This window comes from Eleutherodactylus coqui, chromosome 12, assembly GCF_035609145.1.
Source record: "Eleutherodactylus coqui strain aEleCoq1 chromosome 12, aEleCoq1.hap1, whole genome shotgun sequence".
Lineage (NCBI taxonomy): Eukaryota > Metazoa > Chordata > Amphibia > Anura > Eleutherodactylidae > Eleutherodactylus > Eleutherodactylus coqui.
The window spans coordinates 6,247,377-6,260,278 of NC_089848.1; the positions used below are offsets into that span (position 1 = coordinate 6,247,377).

General features: G+C 48.0%; 1 protein-coding gene across 1 annotated transcript; it reads left to right on the forward strand.

The window, feature by feature from the left end:
* Positions 1-702: 702 nt before the first annotated feature.
* On the forward strand, positions 703-11,817 carry YAE1 (YAE1 maturation factor of ABCE1). Its single transcript, XM_066585056.1, has 3 exons — positions 703-888; positions 3,813-3,934; positions 11,306-11,817. Exons 1-3 carry the CDS (start codon positions 766-768, stop codon positions 11,721-11,723), a joined length of 663 nt encoding a protein of 220 aa, XP_066441153.1. The 5' UTR covers positions 703-765; the 3' UTR covers positions 11,724-11,817.
* Positions 11,818-12,902: the final 1,085 nt, after the last annotated feature.

The following is a 12,902-nucleotide window of genomic DNA, read 5'->3' on the forward strand; positions in this document are numbered from 1 at the left end:
GTTTGTGTGTCAGTTTGTAGCATGCTACAAAACATCTCATGTGTGAAGGAACCCATAGGAAACCACGGGCTTCTCATACATGCGATTTGTAGCAACATAGCAATACTACGAGATCATGTGACTTTGTCGCCGTGTGAAGGAGGCCTCAATGTATTCCGTTTTTTCCCTGCATCTTAGTGCAGAGATCTCGCTGTAATAATAAGTCTTACTGCAGGGAGGCGCTTTTTAACTGGACTTTTTGTGAATGCGAGTTGTGCGCATTTACACAGAACCCCCCCCCCCCCGCACAGCAACGCTCTCCGCCAGAAAAGTGGCCAATTAATGAATTCAAGATGTTCTTTCCCTGCGCAAATGCGAGTAAAATACACGGATGCGAACAAATCCGCTGCAGTCTGTGGGTCCTATTATCTGTGTATTGGGCATGCAGATTATTCATGCTCATGTGAATAACCCCTTGGAGGGACATTAGCAGCCATCTTGGTACACCTTACAGAACAGCATGAACGCCACAGGGCGGCTGAAAATGAATGCAAGCTACAGATAGAGGAGCGCCACACAGGCACACGGCGGCCGCAGCCACCTCTCTCCCTTGTACTACGCCGAGCTACAGGCGGAAAAACTAGAGACCACTCCCACACACGTGACTGATCACATGCCCTACGTCATCACAGGTCCTTGAGAGTTCTACCATGGTGCCGGTGATCACGTGGTCACTACGTCATCACAGGTCCTCCACTAGTCGGCGGCGGCGGTATCGGACTGCGGATGTCTTGGGTTCGGGCAGCCGCGGAGCTCCGCGGGGAGGAGGACGAGGTGTTTGACGAAGAGGCTGATGAGATGAAGCTTATGCAGAATGATTGGAAGAAATCTATGGAGAAGCGGCTGAAGGTGAGAGACCATGGAGGCGGAGTGCTCTGGTGATATGTCCTCCTCATAGGACGGGATACCAGTCCTGCTGGGTGATGAACTGCGAAGATGGAACCAGCAGGTGGCGCTGTAGAGCAGCACCACCTGTTGGTTCCATGGTACATTTGCATATTTCCCATGTGCAACTTCATAAGTCTCCTCCCACCTTCTGGTGCTCTCCTTATCATCCCCCTATATAGCAGGACCTCTGGGTTGGTGCGGTGTGCGGTGCTGCACTGTAGATTGGTGCTGGGGCAGCCACAACACTGATTGCAGCCATTCACCACTTGGATTGTGCTAGTGGCGGCATTTAACCCATTAGGGACTGCCCCCCCCTTTTTTTTTCATTTTTGGTTTTTCCTAATGACTTTCAAAAAATCGTAAGTGTTATATTTCCGCACGGCCGCCGCGGTCTGCAGGTTGTTTTCAGGCAGCGCCCAAACTGCGACAAAACAGAGGACTTTACTCTGTGAGTCAGTGCGATTACTAATAGGCAGAAACACATGGCAGCCCTTCAGAAGGACCCCTGTTGCCATGGCAACCGAATGGCACCTCATGCTCTCACTGTGGAGGGGGCTGTTAGGGACCCCCAAACGCCAATCAGGACAGTGAAATGATTACAGCTGTCAGAAACTGCCGCTCCGTCCAAGCCCTGACCCTAGAGGGCGTACATGTGTACCCAAAGCATCAAGGGGTTAAAGAATAACTACACTTTCAGCTAACTATTGATGAGGGGGGTCCTGCTGAGACCCCCCCCCCGCTGATTGCTAGAATGAGGGGGCTGCAGCACTGCCGGCCCTCGGAGGTGTATAGCACTTTCTATAGACCTCTATGTGGCCAGCAAAGGGCAGACAGCGCTGGGGTGAGTATTGTAGCCCCCTCATTCTAGCGATCGGCGGGGGTCTCAGACGCTCCTGATGATCCCTCAGCGGCTGTTTCCTCTGTCGATGTAATATCTCACAGACTAAGAAACTGACTAGTATCAGACAACAGAACCCAAGTGTTCACTGGGGCCTTAAAGCCCTCGCAGCTCTCGCAGGCGGCGCCTCGCGCACGTACATGGGATGCAGCGTTCACCATTGAAGTCAATGGCAGATGTGAGGATCGCAGTTTCACAGAAGCAATTAATGAAAAAGCCTTGAATCGCCATGAAAATCCCATGTTGGCCAGTGTGGCAGCAGGCAGAGCTTCTTGGCCCCTATGAATGCACGCTTTTTCTTCTGTCCAATAGACAGAAAGCAGACGGCCCCTATTATAGTTAATGGGGCCCGTCCGGTGCTGTTTGGTTCCGTCCAGGGACGGAGCTGTGCGGATGCGGGGTTCCCCTTTTTTGCTTCTTGAACGAATCAGGAAAGCGTAATCCCCAACGCAGATGTGAAACTACCCTTAAAATCCTTTAGGTTCTTTTGACCCAACGATCTCCGCTTTCCATCTTCTATGCTGTAAACTACATGGGATCCGAGGCCTGGCGCGAACACGGGGTTCGTCCCTCGTTGTCTACGTTCCTGGACAGTTGTCTCCTTTTCGGTCTCCGTGTCGCAGGGTTTGTCCCTCGTTGTCTCCTTTTCGGTCTCCGTGTCGCAGGGTTTGTCCCTCGTTGTCTCCTTTTCGGTCTCCGTGTCGCAGGGTTTGTCCCTCGTTGTCTCCTTTTCGGTCTCCGGGTCGCAGGGTTTGTCCCTCGTTGTCTCCTTTTCGGTCTCCGGGTCGCAGGGTTTGTCCGTCGTTGTCTCCTTTTCGGTCTCCGGGTCGCAGGGTTTGTCCCTCGTTGTCTCCTTTTCGGTCTCCGGGTCGCAGGGTTTGTCCCTCGTTGTCTCCTTTTCGGTCTCCGTGTCGCAGGGTTTGTCCCTCGTTGTCTCCTTTTCGGTCTCCGGGTCGCAGGGTTTGTCCCTCGTTGTCTCCTTTTCGGTCTCCGGGTCGCAGGGTTTGTCCCTCGTTGTCTCCTTTTCGGTCTCCGGGTCGCAGGGTTTGTCCCTCGTTGTCTCCTTTTCGGTCTCCGGGTCGCAGGGTTTGTCCCTCGTTGTCTCCTTTTCGGTCTCCGGGTCGCAGGGTTTGTCCCTCGTTGTCTCCTTTTCGGTCTCCGGGTCGCAGGGTTTGTCCCTCGTTGTCTCCTTTTCGGTCTCCGGGTCGCAGGGTTTGTCCCTCGTTGTCTCCTTTTCGGTCTCCGGGTCGCAGGGTTTGTCCCTCGTTGTCTCCTTTTCGGTCTCCGGGTCGCAGGGTTTGTCCCTCGTTGTCTCCTTTTCGGTCTCCGGGTCGCAGGGTTTGTCCCTCGTTGTCTCCTTTTCGGTCTCCGGGTCGCAGGGTTTGTCCCTCGTTGTCTCCTTTTCGGTCTCCGGGTCGCAGGGTTTGTCCCTCGTTGTCTCCTTTTCGGTCTCCGGGTCGCAGGGTTTGTCCCTCGTTGTCTCCTTTTCGGTCTCCGGGTCGCAGGGTTTGTCCCTCGTTGTCTCCTTTTCGGTCTCCGGGTCGCAGGGTTTGTCCCTCGTTGTCTCCTTTTCGGTCTCCGGGTCGCAGGGTTTGTCCCTCGTTGTCTCCTTTTCGGTCTCCGTGTCGCAGGGTTTGTCCCTCGTTGTCTCCTTTTCGGTCTCCGTGTCGCAGGGTTTTCTTCCTCATCCGTTCCCTTTGGCGCTTTTCCATCCCACTAAACTTACTGCTGAGATGAAGTCACACGGCCATTTTCAGGTACCTTTTGGTTGCAAGTTTCATGCAATTCAGGGTTTGCAACACTCAGTAGATGCTCAAAAACATAAAGTGGTGACGAGTTGCATGTGACTTACAATGAATGCTGCAAAAGCTGCTTGAGATTTTTGCTCGAACATCTAGTATTTTTTGGATTCTTTGAAGCTGTCCCGCGAGTCTGTGTGCAGCTCTACACTTTAACGTGGTACATAATGATCTGACTTGCCTTACAGGAGGGATATCTTGATGGGATCGATGCCGGAAAAGGAAATTCTATGCAGACTGGATTCAACTTGGGGTATAAACTGGGAGTGACTCTTCTGCTGCCCTGCGGAGAGCTTAGAGGAACATTAAGGTGTGTCATAGTTTTTATTGTTAGGGCCCCTCTACACGGGCAATAAGGCCTCATGTCCACGGGCAAATTCGGATTTAAAATCCGCAGCGTTTTTCCTGCACGCGGATCCGCGCCCCATAGGGATGCATTAGACACCCGCAGGTAGTTAAATACCTGCGCATGTCATTTTTCCCTGCAGGCGCGGGTCCCGCGTGCAGGAAAAAATCCGGACATGCTCCATTCAGGCGCGGGGCTCCCGCGGGAGACCCGCGCCTGAATTAAACTCACCTGCTTTGGGCGATGCAGGTCTTCCTTCCTTCGCGGCCGGAAACTTCTTTCTTCAGCCCAGTGGATGTGCCCGGCGCATGCGCGCGGCATGCAGCCGACGTGCCGAGCACATCCGCCAGGCCGAAGAAAGAAGATCCGGCCGCAACGGAAGGGAGACACGCACGGACCGCTGCAGGTGAGTTTATTCAGATTTTTTAGCATCAAGTCCGCGGGGCAGGAGGGACCCGCTACGGATTCTCCATGGAGAATCCGTAGTGGGCCTGATTTTCCCCGTGGACATGAGGCCTAAAGACTAACCAATACAAGTTGATCAGAGCTCATTTAAAGGGCCTTCTGCACCAACTGGTGCAAACTCCATGCAGATGCACAAGCATTAATATAATCTTCCACTTATACCTATGAGAGACCGCCTCTCATCTGGACAGAAAACCGAAACCTCCTCGGTCGCTTTTAAGGGTTGGAACACCCTCCTCATCCTCAGTCCCTGTGGGACCGGTGGAATACTCTCCGGGTGTTTCCAGAGAGCAGCTTCCCAAATCACTCACAGATCTCACAGGGCTTCCTCTCCATATAAAAGAACATCTGAGTGAAGGTTGCTGGTATAGCATAAGCCTCCGCATAGAGCCGCTGAGAAGACTGGGCTTACCCCACTCATCTGTGGTGGATACCGAGCCCCTCTTACCTCTAGGAACCTGTTAGTTCACTTATGCAGGGGTTTTCGTTGAGTTGCTGAATTGCCCACTGGCGGACTGCGGACTGCTCTGATATGTCTAGGAGTCCCTTTATAGCAGGACTTAGTGATGTTTTTTGGTGTCTTGAAGCTGCCGCCTTCCGTCTCTCCCGGGGGTTTTCATGGAGGATTTAACTTTGGGGCAGCATGGATTGGAAGTTCTGATCGTAAGGCTCATTTGGCGTTCGGCGCACCGCGCTGTCCAGAAGTGCTGTTCTGATGTGGCTTTCGGTGAGGTGGCGTGTACGATCGCAATGTCTGCCAGAGAGGAGCGGTCCGTTCCTGGAGGTACCATTGATGCCCATGCCAGTCACCAATAGGCAAAGGGAAAAATGGGGGAATATATAAGGTCGGCATGTTTTCGGAAGGGTCCCAACTAGTACATTGGTGTTTTAGTTCTATACCCAGACCATGCAGGACAATGGGGATGGTAATCAGCGCTCTGAACACCTAGATCCAGCCCAGGAAACCAGCACGGTAAGAGGGGGGTGTTCCCCAAAAATATTTTTTCCCGGAGTTCCTTATGTTTATTGACATTTCTTGTTTTTTGGGGGGGTTTCAGGGATATTCAGAAGAAAGATTCGAGTAAATCTAAGAATTGAGCATGTGCTCTCCTTTATACTAAAGTCTTGTGGCAGCTTTATTTGGATAAATAGTAGCTGATGAGTCTCCATCATTAATTCAGACTATTAAAGAAATTGTAAAGGCAGAAGTGCATGGCTCTATGGAAGGTTTTAACAGATCTCTTTCTATCACCTCAGGGGTTAAACCTTCTTATATAAATATTTCCAATTCTAGTGGATCGTACATAGTTAAGGAGGGAGAAGCCTCTTCTGAAGATGAACTAGCTGGTAAGCCCTCTGTCTGAGGATACAGCTCTACAATGAATATAGAAGAAACCAAAGAGACTTGTTCTGTTCAAGGTCAAATGTTTGTGGACCTTCTTTAATATGGAGCGGGAGCATCTTCTCTCCACCCCTCTGCACTATTTGCAATGAGGAGAGGTGGGGCGGGGGCAGGGCTAATTTGTGGAACTTAGCCCCGCCCCCATCCCGCCGCCTTTCATACGTTCGTGTGAATCCAGCCTAAAAGATAGGGGATCCGTTCTAAAAGCCTGGAATACCCCTTGAAGCGCTTGCTACTACAGACAGTTTCTGCCTTTATTGCATAGCACTTTTCTTTTTTTCTCATTCCCAATTTTCAAGAGTCAAAACTTTTTCCTATTAACTCCTTAGTGACCAAGCCCGTTTCCGCCTTAATGACCAGGCCAAATTTTGCAAATCTGACACGTGTCACTTTAACATGGAAAAACACCAGAAAGGTTTTGCATATCCAAGCGATTCTGACATTGTTTTTTCGCCACATGTTGTACTTCATTTAGGCGGAAAAAAAAGACCGATAGAATTTGTGTTTATTTATTAAAAGTGCCAAAATTGGGAAAATTTTGAAAAAAAATCGTCATTTTTTCACATTTCCAACTGCAATATCTCAAATATGTGCAAACATAATATATATCTTAGCAAAAATTTCTATATTTCCATCCGTTTACTTTATTTTGGGCGCACATTGGAAAAACTTTCGTTTTTTTAACCATTTAGGAGACGTACAAATTTAACATTAGTTTTCAGCATTTTGAGGAACACTTTGTTTTCCTACACCAAGCCAAGATTGGAAAGGCTCATAGGAGTCAAAATGATAGATACCCCATTTTAAAAACTACACCCCTTAACGTAGTCACTGAGGGGTGTCATGAGTATTTTAACCCCGCAGTTTTTTGTTTTTTTTAGGAGTCAATGCAATTTAGAGGCAAAAAACTAAAATTTCATATTTTTGCAAATATGTCATTTTAAAGACAGGAATTGTTTTCTATAGTACACATGAAAATTAGGATTTGCACCCCAGAATGGATACCAGTTTGTCCCGTGCTCAGAAATATACCCATTGTGGCCCTAGTATTACGTCTGTATGCACAATGGGGCCCAAATGAAAGGAGCAACCGGTGGTTTTCGGAACAGAAATTTTGCTTGAAGGAGATTTAGGCCCTATTGCCCACTTGTAGAGCCATTGAGTGACCAAAACGATGGAGAACCCCCACAAATGACCCCATTTTGAAAAGTAGACCCCTTAACAAATTCATCTAGGGGTACGATGACTTTTTTGACCCCACAGTTTTTGAATGGAATCTAAGCCAAGCAGAAGGAAAAAATTATGATTTTCATTTTTTTGACAATTGTGTCAATTTAAAAAAACAGTTTTTTTTGTACAGTGTACATAGGAATGAAGACTTTCACCCCAAAATGGATCCCCCCATTTGTCCCGTGTTCAGAAACATACCCATTGTGGCCCTAATCTACTTACAGGACACATGGCAAGGCCTGTAATGGAGGGAATGCCCGCTGGATTTCTGGGCAGAACTGAATAAATTCCAGGCCCCATTGCCCACTTATACGAAAAAAAAATGGACTTACTAAAACTAATCCCCCGCCATCCCCAGTTTTTGGCATTCCCTAATGGTTAGATAAAGGTTATAAACTGCGTTTTCTGTCCGAAGACAGGAAATTATGGAGGCTGGTTGGGTTAGGCACATGGGGCAAGAAAACCGGGTATCCCCCCTCCTCTCATGCTTTTTGGGGGGTATTTCGTGGCCTCAGCGGCAGGGATGGGGTGTAAAAAGTGGCGCTCTGTGAGTCTTCGTAAGCTTGCGGAGGTGCGGCGGTCTCACACAGAAGGCGCTCAACATGCTGCTCCTGGAACTGCAGGAAGGCAAGCGTTCCCGGGGCTTCTTGTAAAATACGTATCACAGGTAGCGGTCTGAATAACGCCGGGCTCACACGGACGTAGGTTGAATCCGCTTGCAGAGGTCCGCAGCGGATCCCATCTGTGACCCTGCGTACGGCCGCGTAATGTACTGCGCATAACTGCCTACTCACAGAGGCGGTCATGCGCAGTACACCTTTTTTTTGTTTGTATTTCCCGCACAGTCGCTTAGCGATGACGCGGGTACCCTCAGCCCGTCCACAACGTAGTTGCGTATGGGCAGTGGGTATATCCACGACCATGGAGCATAATAGGCTCTATGCTGCGGATAGCCGCGGTAAAATAGAACCTGCTGCGTTCTCTTTTCTGCGAGTGGATTACGCAGTTCCGACCCACTAATGTGAGCGGAATTGTGTAAGCCAATGCGATTTGATCTGCGTATTACCGCAGATCAGACGCATGCTGAATCCGTAATTTCTATCCGGTCATGTGAGAGCGACCTATGTTAGAGCGCTACTTTTTTATTACGTGACCATCAGTCACTGCTCCAGGCTCTCGGCGACCGTTGGTCGCCGAGAGCAAGGAGATTTTAAGTTTCCTGGGCTCCCCGACTCCTGCGCATGTGTCCAGTATTTTGCCGGCGGTCACATGTGCAGAATCCGGGTAAGTTCACGGATGAGGATTGCGTCGGGGTGCAAATACGGAGGCCTCCGGTAAAAAGTTTCATCTCCTCTCACCGATCGCATCGGTGAGGGGAGATGAAACGAACTTTTTTTTTTTTTTTTTTAACTTTTACGTGATAGCCATTATCCATTGGATGACAGCGAACACGTGATCAGGAACCGCTCACCGCGCCCCCCCTTGAAATCTCCAGGCTCTTGGCTCAGTTTTGTAGCCAGGAGCAGGGAGATTTTAAGTTATCCTGGCAAGCCACAGCTTTTGCGCATGCGTCCGGCGCTTTGGCGACAGCCGCGTGCGCAGAAGCTGTGGTAAGGTCCGAAGATAAATCCGGGGGCCTTAGGTACGTAATTTCATCCTCCCTCTCGGATATGATCCGTGAGGGGAGATGAAATGTAAGCGGTTTAAACTTTTTTTTTTTAATTACTTTTTTACACTTTTTTTTTACTTTAAATGATCACTGCTATCCATTGGATAACAGTGATCATCTCTGCAGGGACATCCCTCTGCTCCGAGCTACACATGGCACCCAGGAACAGAGAGATTTTAAATTTCCCGGGACCTGAGCCTCTCTGTGCACGCGCCCGATGTCAATCATCAGGCGCGCATGCGCAGAAGCGGACTCAGGTCCCGGAAGACTGGGACACCGCTGAGGACCGGGGGTGAGTATCTGCACCTCCCCTCATGGATCCGATCCATGAGGGGAGGTGAAATTAACTTTATTTTAACTTTTTTTAAAACTTTTGCGATCGCCGCTATCCACTGGATAGCGGCGATCGCGGGCCTGGGGACCGCTCGACGCGGTCCCCGGGGACATCCCCTGGTTCCCGGCTACCTTCCGGAGTCGGGAACCAGGAGATTTTAAACTCCCCGGGGCTCCCATTCTTCTGCGCATGCGTGCCAGACGAATGACGTGTCCCGCTCGGTCCCGGAGGACCAATTCTCCGCGGCAGACAACGGGGAAGCCGGGTAAGTACTTTCAGCTGCCCTGATGGATTCGATCCATCAGGGCAGCTGAATCTTTAACTTTTTCACAACTGTTATTTACTTTAATGCGATCGGCACTATCCATTGGATAGCGCCGATCGCAATGCCAGGAGGGGGGGGGGGGGTCCCCGCAGCCCAGGATGACAGCTCCATGCTGTTGGCTACCTGCGGGCACCGACAGCATGGAGCTGTCACGTCCAGAGCAGGACGCATGTTTTTACGTCCTCAGAGAATAAAGCCCACTTGAGCAGGACGTAAAAAGACTATGGGCTGGTTGTTAAGGGGTTAATGTAGCCATAGTTGTATTTATTTTTTTAAAAATTTTAATGGCACAATCGTGGGGTACATATAATGTATAGAAAATTATTAGTCTTTTCAGTGGGTTAATGAAGGAAAAAAAGCAGCTAATATTTTTTTGATGTTTTACTCAGAGTTGTCTGTGATTTTTTTTTTTTTTGAGGGGGGGGGGGGGACTTTTTCTATTAATGACCTACAGTAAATTCAGGATAGGTCAACACTAGATGATCAGTGGGGATCTGCCGCTCGGGATACCTGCCACTCAGCTGATTCCCAGGCCTGCTGTCAGTATGGATACGGATAGTTCTGTTCTTATTACAATAGCCCGTTTTGTACTCCAGTCACAGCTCTCCTTGAATTTGCTGGATACGACCATAATCCTGTCTACTAGCAGAATGAAGTTGAAGGAAATCCATTAGCTAATTTGAGCCCTATACGCTAAGCTTGTGGCTTCAAAGTAGCTGACATGCTGAGTCGGGGGATGTAGGTTGTTTTTTTTTGTCTTGTTTTTTTTTTTTTATACTCTGTTCCCCTGTTGTCAGTGCTCAAACCCATTGCTAAACGTGTTGACTGCACTGCATAGGACTGCGCTAAGTAGTCCTCCTATTCCACGAATAGAATAGGGGTAAATATATTTAGTGTAGTTTTAGGGGGGTTTTTGCGCATTTTCCCACAAAAATAACTTTTTTGATAAATTATTTGTACCTCAAAATAGTGCCAATAGAAGATGCTCGTCCAGCAAAACTGCAGCCCTTTTACAGCTATATCAAGGAAAATAATGTGGGGCTCTAGCAAGGCCAGGAGATATAGATAGATAAAATAACTTTTTTTTTTCTTTTCTGAAGACCAATCTAGGCTGCATCCTTAAAAGGGTTATGCCAAGTTTAACACTTCTATACATAGGCTAAGAGCCTGAACCGTGAAGCCTGACCAATGGGATCCCCACGATCATAGTAACAGAGTCCATATACTCTAAAATGAATTGAGTAGTGGTCGTGTATGAACGATACCGCTGCATTCATTTCAGTGGGACAATCTTAAGCAGCCCTATTGAAATTGGGTGGGTGTCTGACCACTGTGACATTCCCTTCCCCATCAGACATTTAGTCCCAATTATGTAGGAGATAAGTGTTAATATTGTCAGAACCCCTTTAAGAGGAGACCTTTAAAGGGTGTGTTCGACATAAACCTTTATTGATCACTCATGTTCTTCATGCTGAAAAATAAGAGGCTATCGAATCCTCGCCACTCCTGGTCCCCTCACACACCGCCCCAGGTCTCCGCTGTAACATCGTTTTTCGGCAGTAGCCTGTGGGCAGGACATCAATAGTTGTTGCAGCCAATTGCTGATCCTAGCCCTTGATCACTGAGCTCTGTGATTGGCTGCAGCAGCCTGTAAACAATGCGCCAGAGTGCAGACTCGGAGCTGTTAGCAGGGGATATACAGGGCGCTGGGAGAGGGAAGTATTGGCTTGTGTCTTATCTTCCAGCACAGGAACATGCTCTCACAATAAGAGTTATATTGCATGACTCCTTTCAATAGAAAACTTGTGAAGCACAGATTGTGTAGTGAATTTCCGTTGCTGAAATTTGCTGAGAACTATTGTATTACTTGTATGGTCTTCTAAAATGGTAGTGACTCTAATTATTCCTAGTGCCCTCGTCACATGGTGTCAAGTCCATGGATGTGACCCTTCAACTTGTACACGGCTTGGTGAGCTCCTAACTTCAGTGGCCCAGTGTGAAGACGGCATAGTGAAAAGCTTGCCCTCCATTCATCAGATTCCTCACCCATCTGACTTATCCAGCGCATTGGAAGATGTGGATTTCATAAGCTGTTCAACGGCGTCCAACGTGGGGCCATGTAATGCTGGGCAGAAGTGCTGCTCCAACCAGGAATCCCCTTCTACATTATTGCTGGGGTGTAGGACTACACAGCAAATAAGTAATATAATGAAACAGGAACTTGGTCAGATTCTCAGAGACACCATTGCTGTAGCTGAGCAGATTAATTTGTCTGAAGATCTACTTTCTTATTTGCATGCACTGAAAACAAAGTATTCATTGTTTTAAATGTTGCTGATCTGCGATGCTGCTCATCTGAAGTGCCTGGACCAGACTAATCTACCAACAGCTATTAAAATGATTTATTCCAAAAACTCTTCTACATGTACCGTATGTTGAAAGACCAGTTTTTATCGCTGTATTGGGATTGGAACAGCATACTTCATATTTAAGGCTCACTGACCATAAACTGTAAAGCTTACACACAGTTAGGGCCCTTTTTACACGGAACGTTTATAGTTTAGATTCTCGCTTGATCGTGGGAATGTGAACAATTCTAATCACTCGCTATAAATGCTGCCAGCAACTGAACTTCTAATAATAAGTTTTTTGCGGACGTCAAACTATGATCCACCTGTGCAAATTGCCAGTCACTTATCTATGAACAACCGCCTGTTTACTGTGAATGCGGGCAAAAACTACCTCCAGGCTGCTCCGCCTCCATTGTTTTAGGGCTATACAGCGAAATCTGACCCTGTTCCCAACTGGGATATGCGCGTACCTGTATTTTCTTTTCTGTACTGCGGACAGTCCACACAAGATTTTTATTTCTTTTTTTTTTTTTTTTTTTTTTTTAACTCCTGCTTTTGCCGTAGAACTCATGGACTGTCTTCAATGTCAGTTGTGGATAGACCATGGATCAGATGGCTTCCATTGACTTCAATGGAATCCATCGATGCAGAATCCGCAGGAAAATGGAGTAAGTGGACTGCGTGTTTTTTGTGTTTTTTTTCCTCCCTCATCCGCCATTGGTTTCTGCTTGTGTGCATCCTAAATCATTTTTGCATTGCATGCTGCGGCCGGTATTTGCTGCAAAATCCAGAGGCAGCCACCTGCTCTGGATTCCGTAATTCAAATTTCCCCATAGACATATGGCGATAGCTGAACTTTCCAGAAGGAGGCAGAAATTGTGCTATTTGAGCTTAGTAACCCAATGGGGCATATTCTTCAACATTTGTATACCACATTTCTGGCATACGAGTCAAAACTTCGGTGCAAATGCTAAAATTGTGACACTTGATATTTTACAGTGGTTCATACTATTTTTTATTTTTTTTTTTTTAAGGGGGCTGAGCCTAGTGTTTCAGGGGAGCTGCCCTGTCAGATTTATTATAACTGGTATAAATGATGGTTGTAACGTTCACCATCGTGTGGGATTCAGTCTGCTGCACAGTTTCTTACAGATGC